The 14,984-nt window shown below is 41.3% G+C and overlaps 1 protein-coding gene across 2 annotated transcripts in view; it reads left to right on the top strand.

Moving 5' to 3' along the window:
- LOC105941041 (uncharacterized) overlaps positions 1-14,984 on the top strand; it is a 28,638-nt gene continuing 13,654 nt past the window's right edge. Inside the window, exons 1-4 of one of the 2 annotated variants that reach the window (XM_076889516.1) lie at positions 1-195; positions 509-558; positions 14,308-14,386; positions 14,468-14,684. In XM_076889516.1, the coding sequence (XP_076745631.1) occupies positions 14,318-14,386; positions 14,468-14,684 (286 nt within the window). In that variant the 5' untranslated portion in view covers positions 1-195; positions 509-558; positions 14,308-14,317. The remainder of the gene's footprint in view (positions 196-508; positions 559-14,307; positions 14,387-14,467; positions 14,685-14,984) is intronic. The other variant, XM_024803868.2, reaches the window with a different exon arrangement.

Raw genomic sequence — 14,984 nt, forward strand, 5'->3', positions numbered from 1 at the left:
TCAGTTTCCTGTAAATCACGTGGGAATAATGTGAGTTAACACAACGGACTGGAGGCACTCCCCCGGCCCTCCCCCTGTCCTCCCCCTGCCCTCTGCAGCCTGCTGTACATGAGCACCGGCGGAAGAACTCGGCACATGAAGAAGATTTGACTCTCTGCAAGGATTGCAGTCTTTGAGCTCAGGGTTGAGATTCCTGTAAGTAAAACTTTATCACATTGATTTTTAGTCTCCTGCGCAGTTCACTGATTTTGGCTTTTCTAATAATTTGGAAAATGACTCCAATCGTTTTTATCTTTCTTGTGAATGCTAACATCTACATGGTCATATCTGCTGCAGCTTTGATGTTTTCCAAGTCAGTGCTTATGAATCTCTGTCAGTCTACTCTTTCAATTTCAGTCCATTAAAGTTCATATTCTACTGATCAGTCATTTTTGATCGCGGGCCACGTTAAAGTTTTATTTTTATATTAGTTAAAAGTTGCTGTCATGTTTTTACATGTCTTATGCAGCGCTACCTTCAGGTTTCGTAAGCGGTCCTGACCTGAGGCTGAACTCTCAGGTAAGAACAGCTGTAGCTGCATCCATGTGTTAAACAGGAAGTTGAGGTTGCTGTTGGTATTTAATGTTGAGTTGTTGCACGCTATCTGAGAACGAGACTCCCACAGAAGTCAGATAGTTCCTCTTCTATACAGAAAACTGTTAAATAAAGAAAAGCTGATTAAAAGATGTAAAAAAGCACAAAAAATATTTTTAATCAATAAATAATCAGAATGAAATGAATCACTGCTTTCTGGACGGTAATTAAAGTTGCTATTTTGCGGTGGTTGGTTTGAGTGGCTGTAGATGACGTGAACATAAGATGTTTATAGTTGGTCTCCAGGGGAACAGGTTTACTGGGCGGATTCTGACAGATAAACAGGAAGCGAGCTGGTTGGCTGACTTGAGGAAACTGTGACACGTCCACACTGATCGTTTTACTGTAGCTGAAACGGTCTGGATGCTTCTGACTCCCAGTTTTTGTTTGATTTGGAAAACTGAAGGATCATTTGGACTCGGAAATGGATAATGATGTCATAAATAACAGGCAAACAAGGACCTATCTAATATATGTGGCACTACACCTGTATGAGTTGTGTGCACTGTATATATGTATATATATATATGTATGTATATGTGTGTGTGTGTGTATATGTGTGTGTGTGTGGATTGGGGATGGAGACAAGAGAAAAAACCACAATAACAACACTGGTCCGGCCGGGTTGAGTCAAACGATGATTTTAATAGTCACACGCGTGGGAGATGGACACTGTATGCAGACAGCCTCAGATCTCCAAATGGTGGAGCATTGATCAAACTCTTATAGCCTCTGGTGCCTCCACCTTATCATAAAAGCCTAAACATTCACATGCTTTCTCTCACACGGCGCCTAAGCTACGACCTTGGCTCCCTGTTTATCTGCTCCTGCTGAGATGGGGCAGAAAACTCCAGCACACTCTGTTCTCTTCTAATCAGACAAATAAGGCGATGACTTTCTGCAAACAGTATTTCTTATAACATCATAAAACAATATCATTCATTCACAATAAATCAGCAGTCTAATGTAATGCAAATCAGTTTAACTAATGCAATAGTTGTCAGCTTCTTCTAATTCAGGAGAATAATGCCAACTAAAACTACATAATAATTCACAATCTTTAATTAGGGGTCTAACATGGCATAAAATAATATTATAATCTAACACTCCCCCTGATGTGCTCTTTATTCTAAAGAGCTCACCTACACCCTATAATCCAGTGTGGCCGGGTTCCTCTCTTCTCACTCCTGAGGTCCTTTGTCCCCCTGATGGGCGAACCACATGTGAGATGACCTCTGTGTTTGCGCAGTTCAGATGTAAGAAAAACTATTATTCCAACAATGGCAGGTACAGATGACACTCCCCAGTTCTCCCACAGCTTTATTTGGTGCTACCTTATACCTTTCAGACGTACTCAGACTAGAACCTCTGTCCAAGGAGCTTTTAGCCTTTATTTTATTGCTGCAGCTACCAGTGTCGTCCAGTTGGTAGATCCTCTGCTCTTCTTTCTTCAACCTCAGGGGTTAGACAACCCTTCAGTCGTGGCACAGATCAGGGGATTATTCTGCCCTGATTTCAAACAACGATCTGTGTATCCTCCAGAAAAAGGAACAGGAACGCGTCCCCCTTTTGCCCAAGAGCCTCTCGAACCTCGTTGGTCTGGTGTTCCTGGATTTCCGCCAACCCCTTCATGGTTATTGCTGTGTTTATGGGATCCATCCTTTTGTGGTGACTAGCTGGAGCCCAAACGCCATGACCCTTGGACCCAGTTGGTGTCTCGGCAGTCACTGTATCTGTCTCTGCTGCGAAGGATCCTCGCATCTCTGTGACCTCGTCTGGTGTCTGTTCCTTTCTCTGTAAGAGACAGAAAACCAAAACACCTCTCTTCCTAACCCTAATAATCTAATGTTGTTATCTACTGACCTTCTAGTGTTTCAGAATTGGTTTAAAACATTCAGAATGTCCCAGGGACTTATTCTAATCATATCCTATGTGTGTGTAAGCGTGTTTGCATTTAGCCCTCCGCACTCAAGGCATTTCCTACACTTTATCAGTCCGGACAGTCACGCCGAACGAAGCTTATGACCTTCAAAAGGCCGAGTGCCAACTCATTATAAGCACATTTGCAAGGTGTGTTTGAAAATTACTAAAACCGCTCATATTAAGAAAAGACATCAAAAACAAATTAGCCATTTTTAATCCTCACATTTGCCCCCCAAAGATCATGTGTTTGCTTCCACCTACTGTCCCTTATGGAGACACAATATTGCAGCTACAAGGTCTCCCAGGTTGTTAAGTTGATCTGCGTGTGATGCTCTGACTCAAGAATATGATCTTAAATGAATATCGTTTAATTAACTACCACTACTTAAAACTAAAGACATAATTGAATAAAAATCACAAAGAATAACATGATATCAGTGTTATGTAAGCGCGTGCGGCCTTCTATGCTCGAAGTCACTCCACACCATAGATCAGCCAAACATCACGTTTACTGTAGCTTTTAACCCTCATTAACTTGAGCACAACTCTATAATGAGCAACAAACTGCAGTATGTCTGAAAATGATCATGGTTACACCTGCAATAGAAGATCGTATGATTATCCTGACACCTGTGAATATACGATTAAGAAAGAAGATTAACCTGCGGTTATAACAATCACTGGAACACAGATGTTAGTACAATGTCAAAAGCTTCAATAAATGTTTAATGCAATGCTTGTTATATGATTCTGATGCAATAATAATGCTGATGCTAAAATAAGAGTGAGAACACCCCCTTTTATCCCGTTTAACTTGACACATAAACGTTTATAAATGCCTCTTTTAAATTTTATTTGCCCCTGTTTTCCCCTCACTGACCACAGCAGGGGATCTTAGTCATGAATCAGCCATGATTCACCTGATTCATCAGTGAGCCCCACCGTCACTGGCGTCTGACAGGGTGGCGCTGCATACTCTTCCTTTAATGTCACTATTTTCAACCTGTTGATTAGAGTGTTTAAACCTGAAGTCGACTACGTCCACAACAAGTCAATACAGCTGTAAATGTGGCCAATTATCAATCTATTACCAATCAATAACAACAGATAACTTTTATTTTATACATGCTTTCAGTCAACCACTCACCCAGAGGATCTCCAATCCCAGAAAATTCCTTCTCCTCAGTCAATGAGTCTGTCCTCCTTCCATGCCCTGGTAACTGGTCCCTCCAGAGCCATATGATCTCAAAATATACATACAACAAGCCAAACCACACCTTGGTCACACCAACCCTTTTCCGCCCTGAAGATGTTCAACGCCATCTTAGTCTGGACTGTCAAATTGACTTTAACGCTGACTGTTCCGACAATCCATTTTATAACGTTTCCTGGTCAGATTTGCCAATCTCTGCACCAGGGTTTTAAACGTTTTGCCATCTTCATTAGTTTTATTTTTATTTAGTTTCGACTCCAGATTTTCAATTTTTTACCAGTTGTAATCAGTTTTTACCAATTCTTTGCTAGTTTAGTCTAGTTTTTATTTTCTGAAAATCCTTAATTTCAGTTTAGTTTTGATTAGTTTCAGTTATAGTTTTAGTTGTGTTTTGCAAAAATTAAGTGTCACCAAATCCCAGTTCCATTATATCAGTCATGCTCTTCTGCTTATCCTTGGGTAATGAGACTATTAACTCTTGCAGCACCGGGTGCTCCTAATTTTGGTTCAAGTGAATTGATAAACTTTTTGAAGGCGATTGACTCACACATTTATTTAGATGTCCCAGTCCTGTTGTCTCGGGATGCATCACGCTGCCTTATCTGGGGTTAGCTGTTTTCTGGGGATGCTGGTTAAGTGGGGGACCTCTTCAAGGAGGGGGAGTGTGCTCCCCCTGATGAGCTCTTCAAGATAAGCTAAGTTAACCTTCTTGTGTGAGCTTTTCAAGTGCACTTCAAGGTTTGTGGGATTTTTAATTTTATAAATGTCCCTCATAACCCCCTGATGACCCAGTACTTCATTTTTGCGCACTGTAGTACACATTTAGTTTTTGCTTGTAGCTCTCATACTCTACTTGCCACTCCTCTAAGTCCTGATGTTTCTTAGAGAGGACAACAGTACCTTTAACCTTATATGTATATCACATGTGTGGGGGTGTGGCCTTGCCAATTGTTTTTCCCACCTTTTCAAAATGGCTGGCGTGCCCACAAGCACATTTCATGGAAAAAGAAAGGTAAGCTTGATATTTACATTTAAAATGTTTTGTTAAACTCAGATTTTTATTAATTTTCAAAAATAAACATCTAGTAAATAATTTGAGGGGTCTTTAAGAATTAGGCTTATTGTGTTTGACAGAGGAAATGACTAATTTATTAATGTGTACTCTAGTGCACGTTGGGACTTTGTACTTATATTTATTTCACTGTTTCCTAGTAGACAACTCTTTGACAAAGGCGGAGAGAATTCTCAACAGAATAATTGAGCGAGATTCAAACATAGATTTTTCAGAAGATGAGAGTCATGTGAGCCAGATAGGAGAGGGTGAGAACCCAGGAGGAGCCACACAAAGATTATCTGCAGTGGCAGATGTAATGGAGAAAAACACAGGGCCACCTGGAATCTGTCGTCCCACCTGGTCCGAAACCAACGTGTAGGAGAATCTGGAATTTTTTATTTTGAGTTAAAAATAAAATATGGGTAAAATGCAGAAATGATTTCCAGTAAAGTAAAAAATAAGAGTCGCATTTATAGCTGAATCCATGACACCTGATTGTTACTACAAGATCACGTCGTTGCTAAAAGTTATCAGTGATCTCAATGTGTGAAAAGAACTCACAGTATCTGGAGTTCAAGCTCCTGTTGGCTGAGAAACCAGGTACAAACATGTGAACAAGACCTGAATAATACCAGTAATGAAGAGTTCTCTCCAAAGATCAAGAAAAGGAAGCCCCAATCTGATGAGAGTCTAGCAAAATATGGTTCACTCCACTTGCCTGAAATGGTTAACAGTCCAAGGCATTTCAGTTGTAGAATGGTTGGGTGCAACAGTAAAACATATGTGAGATGTGGGAAGTGCCAAATGTTCCTTTGTGTCTCCAAATAAAATCACAGTACTTCCTCAGATATCATAAATGAATTGACTTTTGTGAAATAGAAAGCCCAGTGCAATCACTTGTTCCTGAACCAATGGCTTACAGCTAGTGAAGTGTCAGTGACTTCTAAGTTGATCCCTGATCTACATTTTTATGATATTGTTATATAAATAAGTTTTAATATCCTGCTTACAAATTTCAGTGGAGCATTTAATTTTCTTAAATAGCTCTTGAATGTTGTTAGTTTCACATTCGTGATCAATGAACTCCCCTTGTGCACTGTGGTGCACATGTTGTAAAATTTAAATAAAGTTAGTTAAAAACAATTTTGTTTTTGTAGTGTGTTTTTTTTTTTTTTACCGTCCCAACACTTGATTTATCTGAAAGAAAAAAGAAAAAGAAAAAGAAAAAATGAAAATACTTTTCTTTTTTTCCTATTTTCTTCCTCCCTGGGTCTCAGGAGGACATTGTGTCTCTTTCCACTGCCAGACTCTTGCTATCTCTAAAAAACAGTCCTATTCAAAGTAATCCTAAATTGGACTCTGGCGCTTTCTCCCGACTTTTCCTGACATGATTTCTGCGCGTGGACGGAGCAGCAACACAGATGACTCGACTAACGTACTGCCTTGACTTCTATTGCAGGGCACGCACACATCAATGAAACTAAACACATTTTGCTATAAATCCAGTCAATTTTAGTTAGTTTTGTGAACATTCATTACAGTTTTAGTTAGTTTTCCTTTTTGTTTTAATTTTATTTCCGTTAACGCAAATGTTTTTCCACTTCTAGTTTTTGTTATTTCATTTGTTTTCTTTAATAATAATAATAATAACCTTGCTCTGCACACTGGAATAAACATAATCAACATGATCAACATTTTGCTGCGTATCAATTCACCATCTTATCGATTCAAATGCTCCATCCTTATGTGGTTTGTGACATTATGCTTATCTAAACCTCCACTCTGTCTCTAAATGTTTGAAGAATTTTTCAAGTTTGGGGTCAAATTTTGAAAATTTGACCATAAGTGAAAGTTATGGCGTTATCACCCCCTTTGGGGCTTACCTTTCCCAGTTTTGATGATGTTCCTCCCTATTCTTTGCAAGTACCCCTTTTCGGTGGCGAGAAACTGTTGGTGTGATCAAGCGGGTGCTGTAAAAACAAAAGCTCAGGACAGAACAGTCACCAGTCATGTACTTCATTCAAAATTAGCATATATCGAACTTCATATTGATCCTCTGAGTGTAATGGTAGATTTTAATTTGAACTTCTCAAAGCTAAAAACAATATTTTCTTTATTTTACTCTTGTTCTTGTGCAGCACCACCCCTCAGCACATGCCCCTGTTATTCTATCTTACTTTTAAATTGCAGACTATTTCAAGAAAGCACCCAAAAGACGGGGACCAGTGTTTATCATTACATATCTCTATTTTGAGCGTGACAACTCTATCATTCCCCTATTATTCATAGACCTCGGTGGAGGGTTTTTTTTATTTTATTTTTTTTACCTCTATAAAAGTTAATTGACTCTTTACAGTGACCCGCTATGGTTAATAATAACATGTTCAGTCATGAGTGAAATCAAACCTTTTCTTCACTTTAGCATTTAACATTCCCAACAATATAATGTGATACCTTAATTAAAACACAGCTAATAAAACACAATTTTCTTAATGTAAACATCAGTGACTCAACATTAGCAACCAAAGGGTTCAGTCTGCAGCTCACACTCATGTGAAGCTACAGCCTCCCCCTTTAGTCTCTGTCAACCCTCTGTTCTTGCAAAAACAAAACAAAGCAAGACAAAACCTCCTCCCTTCTTCTACAGGCTGGGTGAATTGTTGTGGACTTTCACTAATCCTAAAGTCGGCACCGTTTTTGTCTCAGTATCAAGTCAGTTAAAACGTTTAGTCGTCAGTCCGTCACAGTCCAGTCACATGCATACATCCACACACATTCATACCAGAAGTTGCTGATAATGGAGTCTCACGCGCAACCTATTCGAGCCTCCATCACCAGCAAGATGACGTCATCATTTTAAAGGAAAACAGCTCCTTGTTTTTGGACTGGATTGGCTCGCTGCAATCCTTTTAGGCTCAGCACTTCTCATTCGATCAGTGTCCCATATAAGTGAATTTCTCCCAAGCCCATTATAAACATGGAGAAAAATACTTTGCGACTGTTTTCAATAAGAATATTTTATAGCGCTTTAAAGTTCAGTCTCTCAGGCCTGGATTAAAGAGCCGATTTGTTAAATCAGGAACTCACAAAATACCAAAATATCACCACCGGTGGATCACACCTCTCAGATGTTCTTATCTCAGTGCACTGTAACAAAAGCAAAAACAAACGTAGCCAATAAAACACTCATATAATAACAGATACTGGGGCCCATTGCAAACATGTCCAAGCATAAAACCATCCTTCTCTCTCTTAGAGAAAGAAAACAATCCAAACCTCACTGATAAAATCAACCTAGTGTCAAACAAAACCCAAAAATCAACCAAAGCTCCACCAGAAAGTTTTTCTCCCTCCCGGGACAATATTGTGTAAGCATACCGGTACCGTAACTCCTTTTTGGACTGACAAAAACATGTTGGATTGACTTAACTTAATAGTGGACACTGGTTGCACACAAATGCGTTGCTGTGTGAAGCACAGTAAACAATTCAGTGGAGGCCTTAAGCCATAAACAGACATCACGCACAGACATTGTTTTCACAACCACACTGTTGTGACCTTGTCCCCTAAATCTACACAGATGCCCTCTGTGTGGCATGAAATGCATTTAACCAATAAACAATCAATGGCTTCTTGTTGTTGTAACCGACTCCGTATTTGGATGTTTGTGTGCAGCATTTGTTAGTAAAGCATTCTTCATTGCATCAGCGTGTGTGTGTGGATCACTTCTCAGTGAATTGAATCAGCATTTCGATTTTTTCAGGTGTGTGTGTCATTTCTCACTCAATCAATGAGTGCATGTGTTCATATGTGTGTTTCTCTTCATTCTGAGTCAATGCATGTAGATGTGTGTGTTTGTGGGTGTTTGTGTTCATCACTTTCCTGTTCTGGTGTTCTGGGTAAACCACGGCCTGAAGCGTGCCCTGGGGTCCTGCCCTCCTCCTTTTCAGTCCGTTTGCATCCGTTGGTGCTGCTTCTCAAAGTTCTGTCCATACTGGTTCTGGCCCCAATTGAGGCAGTGCTTTTCTCCAGCGTCCTGCATCTTCTCCTTGTTCCGCTCCTCCTTAACTTGACCCTTTTGCTTCTGTAGCTCCTTCAGGGCTTGCTCATGCTGTTGGAGCTTTTCATCAGGTTTGGCGACCTCCTGCTCCAGCAAGCTCCGGCTTGATTTCAAGTCCTGTGTCTGGGACTCCAAGCCTGATGGGTTCGATTATCAGCCAGCTCCTCCTGAGCCATGTTCAGTTCCTGCTCTGATGCCTTGAGCTCTTACCGAGGGCAGAAACCTCAGAGTCTTCTCCGTACAGGTCAGAGTGAAGTCCATTGATGTTTCCCTTGCTTTGCTCCACGGCCTTCTACAGCTTTGCTGTTCGGCTCTTCTCAGAGGTCAGCTCCTGGCCGAGCCCCGACACCTGTGCCTTCAGCTTATTTTCTCCTGGTGCTTTTGTTCATTCCGAGGTGCCTCCTGACCTCAGTTACTCCTCCTGTCTCTGGCACGCCCTTTTTGCTGCCCGTCACAGCTCTGTCAGCTGAAGCTGTCTGGAAATCTCCCCGTGTAGTGAAACGGGCCTTGGATTTAACGCTCTCCGTCTGCGCTGCATGAGATCGTTTTCCTGCAGCAGTGTTGACATTTTCAGGTTGTTGTTGTGGGTCCAGCTGCTGTAGCATTTGGTCAGGGTCACATCAAAGATGGTAGAGGAGAGAGAGCAACGATGGTAGAGGGGAGAGCAGGAGTCCAGGGTCAGCCTCGGCTTTCCGGGCCGACAAAGCAGCCTGTAATCAAGCATAAAGAGAAAAAACAAAACAAACACAAAACAAAAACGAACGAACAGGAAAATGATGTTATTTTGGCTGCGTTATTCAGAGAGGGGAGAAACAACGGGACCAGGCCCTGTGTCAGCCTTCTCTCCCCCTCTTTTTGTTTTTTCTCACCATATAATCCACTCATGACCCGCCAAGCTGACAGGACAACACAGGTACATGTTAAAATTCTTAAGATCATGTTTAAAGCACAAAAATGGACTTTTCTTTCACTCAGTAATCACTTGTATTAATCAATCAGCAGAACACATGTCACAATTTGAATCTTTTTACCACTAAATTTGTTGTGTCTTCACTGGTTGGTCAGACCAGTGTCTTTTTTGAAGTTAAGTTGTTGTCCTGCAACCCAGAGAGTTTATTTGTTAGTAGTGGATAAACTTTATCATTTAACAACAGGTGTATGTTAAGTTTCGCTGCTTTAAACTTGCTGGAAAATCTTCACATGTTCATGGATGTAAGCTGTTTCTTCATTGCGTGTATGTGCGTTTGTAGGTGGGTTAATTTAACTTTTTTTTTTCTTTTCTTCAAACGAGGCATTTCTCTAACACGTGCCTCTCTCTCAGATTTCTCTGCTTGTGTGTGTTTTTGTTTCACCTTTTTGTTGTGATGCTCCGGACGCCTTCCCAACCTCCACAAGTCTGTTGGCCCCAATTTTATGAGTTAAAAACTTCTCTTAATTTCTCCTCTAATTCTCTCCTAGCTGCTGTCTTTTCCACAGCTGCTGATTCATTTGCATGTTCACACACCGTCTAAAATTAGCTCGCAGCACTGCAGCTGCACGTCACACACAGTCTCACACAAAGCTCTGTTATTTTATATTACAAAGACGTCTTATATTTATAATCACTGCAAGGCCTGACAGATTTAGCGCCTACACAATTTTGACAAATTTTACCATAACGGGTCCAACCGAAGAAAGATAACTTTTTTGCAGCCACTTACCCAGTATCTGTTTCCTCCAGAACAGTTTCTGGCCTAATTTCTAAAATCCCTAACTCAATTTAACTGTGTCCAAAAAAGCACATCACACCGTTTCAAACAGTGAGGAGACTCTAACTCCTAGCTTATTCCAGGATGCCCTGTACCCCACAGATAAGCCAAACTGAACAAACCCTGTTTGCCGACAGGTCAAGACCGCGCGTCCACGGCCAGGAGCGTAACCTCCGGGCTATGCGCTTCTTAGCAGTTTCCGACTGCCGTCCTATAATAATTTCCACCTAACCATTTTTGACAAATTTTACCATAACGGGTCCAACCGAAGAAAGATAACTTTTTTCTAATCAATTAACTAGTATCTGTTACTTCTGGAACAGCCTCTGGCCTAATTTCTAAAATATACCTAGCCAATTCCCTACCAAACTACTTGAGCCTTTAACTCAATTCCTTGGGACTCTAACCCAGCATTTCTTTTTCAACTTCATTAAATACTCTTAACCGGCTTTAACTGCATAACACACACGGGGATCCTCATCAAAATCAAAACAGACCCTCGACCAGTAATTTCAGTGAGTAGACTTTTAATTTAATCATGTCCAATTTGGCACACTTTGGAAATAATTCAACAGGTAGTGCCTTACCTTTGGATAAGCCGGCTTATGCCCACTCACGTCAGACCACTGGCTCGTGCCTGTCCGTTCGACAACCTCGGACCGTCCAAACCTCTAACTTCCACCCCAATACCACAGGACGAGCCCCCAAGCTGTTACGAGTTCAAAATTGGGGATGGAGACAAGAGAAAAAACCACAATAACAACACTGGTCCGGCCGGGTTAAGTCAAACGATGATTTTAATGATCACACACGTGGGAGATGGACACTGTATGCAGACAGCCTCAGATCTCAAAATGGTGGAGCATTGCTCAAACTCTTATAGCCTCTGGTGCCCCCACCTTATCATAAAAGCCTAAACATTCACATGCTTTTCTCTCACACGGCGCCTAAGCTACGACCTTGGCTCCCCGTTTATCTGCTCCTGCTGAGATGGGGCAGAAAACTCCAACATGTTCCGTTCTCTTCTAATCATATATACGTATATATACATACATATATATATATATATATACATATATATATATATATGTATATATATATATATGTATATATATGTATATATATACATATATATACATATATATATGTGTATATATACATATATATATGTATATATACACATATATATATGTATATATACATATATATATGTGTATATATACATATATATATATGTGTGTGTGTGTGTGTGTGTATATATATATATATATACACACACACACACACACACACACACACATATATATATATATATGTGTGTGTGTGTGTGTGTGTATATATACATATATATATATATATATATATATATATATATATATATATATAATTTTTTGCGCCTCTGGTATTTTTGCCAATTCCTTTCTGTGTCCCGCTCATGTATTGACCCATGTGCCTGTTCATCTTAGCCGATATGATGCCTGACAGGAGCTTCCATGTAGTACTGAGGCAGGTTATTGGTCGGTAGTTGGAGGGGACCGGTCCCTTCTTGGGGTCCTTGGGGATCAGGACCGTCCGACCTTCGGTTAGCCATTCCGGGTGTCTCTCCTTAACTAGCAGCTGGTTCATTTGTGCTGCCAGACGCTCGTGGAGTGCAGTCAGCTTCTTTAGCCAGTAGGCGTGAACCATGTCGGGCCCTGGTGCTGTCCAACTCTTCATACTGGAGACCCTTTCTTAGATATCTGCCACTGTGATGTCTGTGAAGGTTCTCAGTCATCCAGGTCATCGTAGTCTAAGGAGTTTGCAAAGAAAAGCGTCTGGACTTCTTTAAGTTACTTGAAGACGTTTCACCTCTCATCCGAGAAGCTTCTTCAGTTCTAAGGTCAAATGGTGGAGAGTCCCAGATATAAACCTAGTGGGAGTTTCCCCCCACAGAGGGACAAAAGGACCCCCTGATGATCCTCTAATCGCCTGAGCCAAGGTGTGAAACTGGGTGTGGGCTCCAATCAGCCTGATTGTACTTGGGGCTTTGTATCCAATCTCGTGTGGGGGTGATGATATCTCCCCCCTGACCTGGCGTCCTGGCTCCCCCTTGCCGTAGCACATGTGTTGTACCTCGTCAGTCTCTAGCTGTGAGAGCAGTCCCTTTTTTCGAATGTTGGAACACTGAGCTACTAGTTGTTTCGCCGTCAATGTGGATGGTGGATATCGAAGCATCCATAGGGTATTGAAGCATCCATAGGTCCCTCATCGTATTCATGTAGCCCCTTCCGCCGGGGTTACTGGCGTAGTAGCATTCCAACAACGCCCTGTTTTCATCTCTTGCCCACCGATGCCTTCTTGTTCCAGTAGCCCACTTTTCGTCAGGGTGCCCTGGTTCCTCAACACCTGACGCGGACCTTGTTAATCTGGGTGACATCCGAGCCGGCATGCCTTCATATTTCTCTGTCTCACTCATGTCTGCGGTAGGCCTGCTTAGTATGTGGGGACCTTACTGGATACAGACGTCCCAGTCGGGAATCCCGCTCCAAAGGCGTGTAGTCTTTCAAATTTCGCATGGTTGGATCTTAACAAGGTTCCAAGTAGAGCTTCAACATGCAACAAGAAGAAGTGGGAGAGAGACAAAATATTTTTTGAGTATGCTATTTGTTGAAAACAGCGTTTAGTAACTATTGATATCTATGACTAGCTAGTTTATTGTGATGGTGCTTTTTTTTTTTCTATTATTATGTTGCTCTTTGTTGTTTGCTGTCTCCTCTGTTTGTTTGTTTGTTTTTTTTCTCCATACAGGTGACCCAGGAGTTTTTTTTTTGTTGTTTGTTTTTTTTTCTCTCTTCCCCCCCTTCTCACCGTCTCTTCTCCCCTTTGGTTTTCTTTCTTTCTCTCCCCCTCTTTCTTTCATTCTTTCCCCCTGTCCTATTAAAAAAAAAAGATGACAAAGGATGAACTGAAGCTCCGCCATCACGTGATGTCACATGCTGCTGTTTCTGATGTCACTTAAAAAAAAAAAAAATGAAAACAGCGTTTAAACTGAAACAGGCTGTTTTACAGCAAATCAAACGTTTAGGCCCACGTGCCTTTAAAAGGCCAAATCTGTGCAAAAATGTGGATTCATTGTCCTTTTCTGTCAGGTAGTCACACTGTCATGACTTTCAGATGGCAAAGGCAAAAAAACCTTTGTTTTTGAACTTGGTTGGGTTGTTAAACTGCATAAGCAGGGTCTCTCACAGCATGCCATCACTGCTGAGGTGGATGCAGTAAGACAGTCATTTGGAGTTTCTTAAATGGTTATGGAACAAAAACGTATATACATATACGCACACACACGTGTCCAGATGAACAGAATCAACCTTTTGGGATTTACTTACCTGGATGACCAACACAATCTCACTGCATATTAAAGATCCAAGTATCCATTTAAGGCCCACAACTGCAGTCACACAACTGTAAGTGTCTGCATTCAGAACGAATGCCGTGTATTCTGTAAAAGTACAGCCCTGATAGTAACTGTCAGTCTGCCAGTACTGTTGAGTTGTTCCAAACATCCACACTCTGGACACAAACCTGATTAGAGACATTCATGTGGTCACAGCTTTTCTCTCAGCACCCAGTCATCTCCACAATGTTAGTAAAACTTCTTCTGACCTTCTCTAAATTCTCTCTTTCATTTGTCTTATAGAGCTTGAACCATGTGGAGCTTCTATACGATACATAATGAGACTCCCTACACATTTCACTACTGTAGCAAGGGGAGAGAGGTAAGTCTACAAAACCAAATGATAAGTTTCACCCTTGTCTGTGGTCATTCATCCTGGTCCCTCCCCCTCTCTTTCCTTCAGGGTGTGCGTACAGTGCGTGGCAACAGCACAGGAGAGTACCTGCATGCATTACCACCATTTTGGGGCCTTTCCTTTAGATACGGAGATCATTCAGGAAGTGACCTCACTGGTGCAGGTGGTGGCGCTTCGTACACCATAAGAGAGAGTAAAGACCACAAAGAATTTGAACTGGTCCACAACATGTTAGGTAGTGTTGTTGACCGTTGTCCTAACTTTGGTAAGTATCAGTCAGTGGTGTGTACTGCTTAATAAGACCAGAGTTCACACACCAGAAAGAAATCAGAAAGTTAGCAAAAGCCTAGAGTGACTGACTACGTCACTCTGGATGCTGTAGCTGCTGTGAACAACAGAGCCTCAAATCAGAAGTATTTGACTCCGTGGTATAATTCTCAACAACTTACCCTAAAGCAGACGACTCGTAAGCTGGAGAGCAAACGGCGTGTCACAAATTTAGAAGATCATCATTTAGCCTGGAGAAATAGTTTGCTGCTACATTTCCTCTTCACAGTCACCCACC

This window comes from Maylandia zebra, linkage group LG10, assembly GCF_041146795.1.
Source record: "Maylandia zebra isolate NMK-2024a linkage group LG10, Mzebra_GT3a, whole genome shotgun sequence".
Classification (NCBI taxonomy): domain Eukaryota; kingdom Metazoa; phylum Chordata; class Actinopteri; order Cichliformes; family Cichlidae; genus Maylandia; species Maylandia zebra.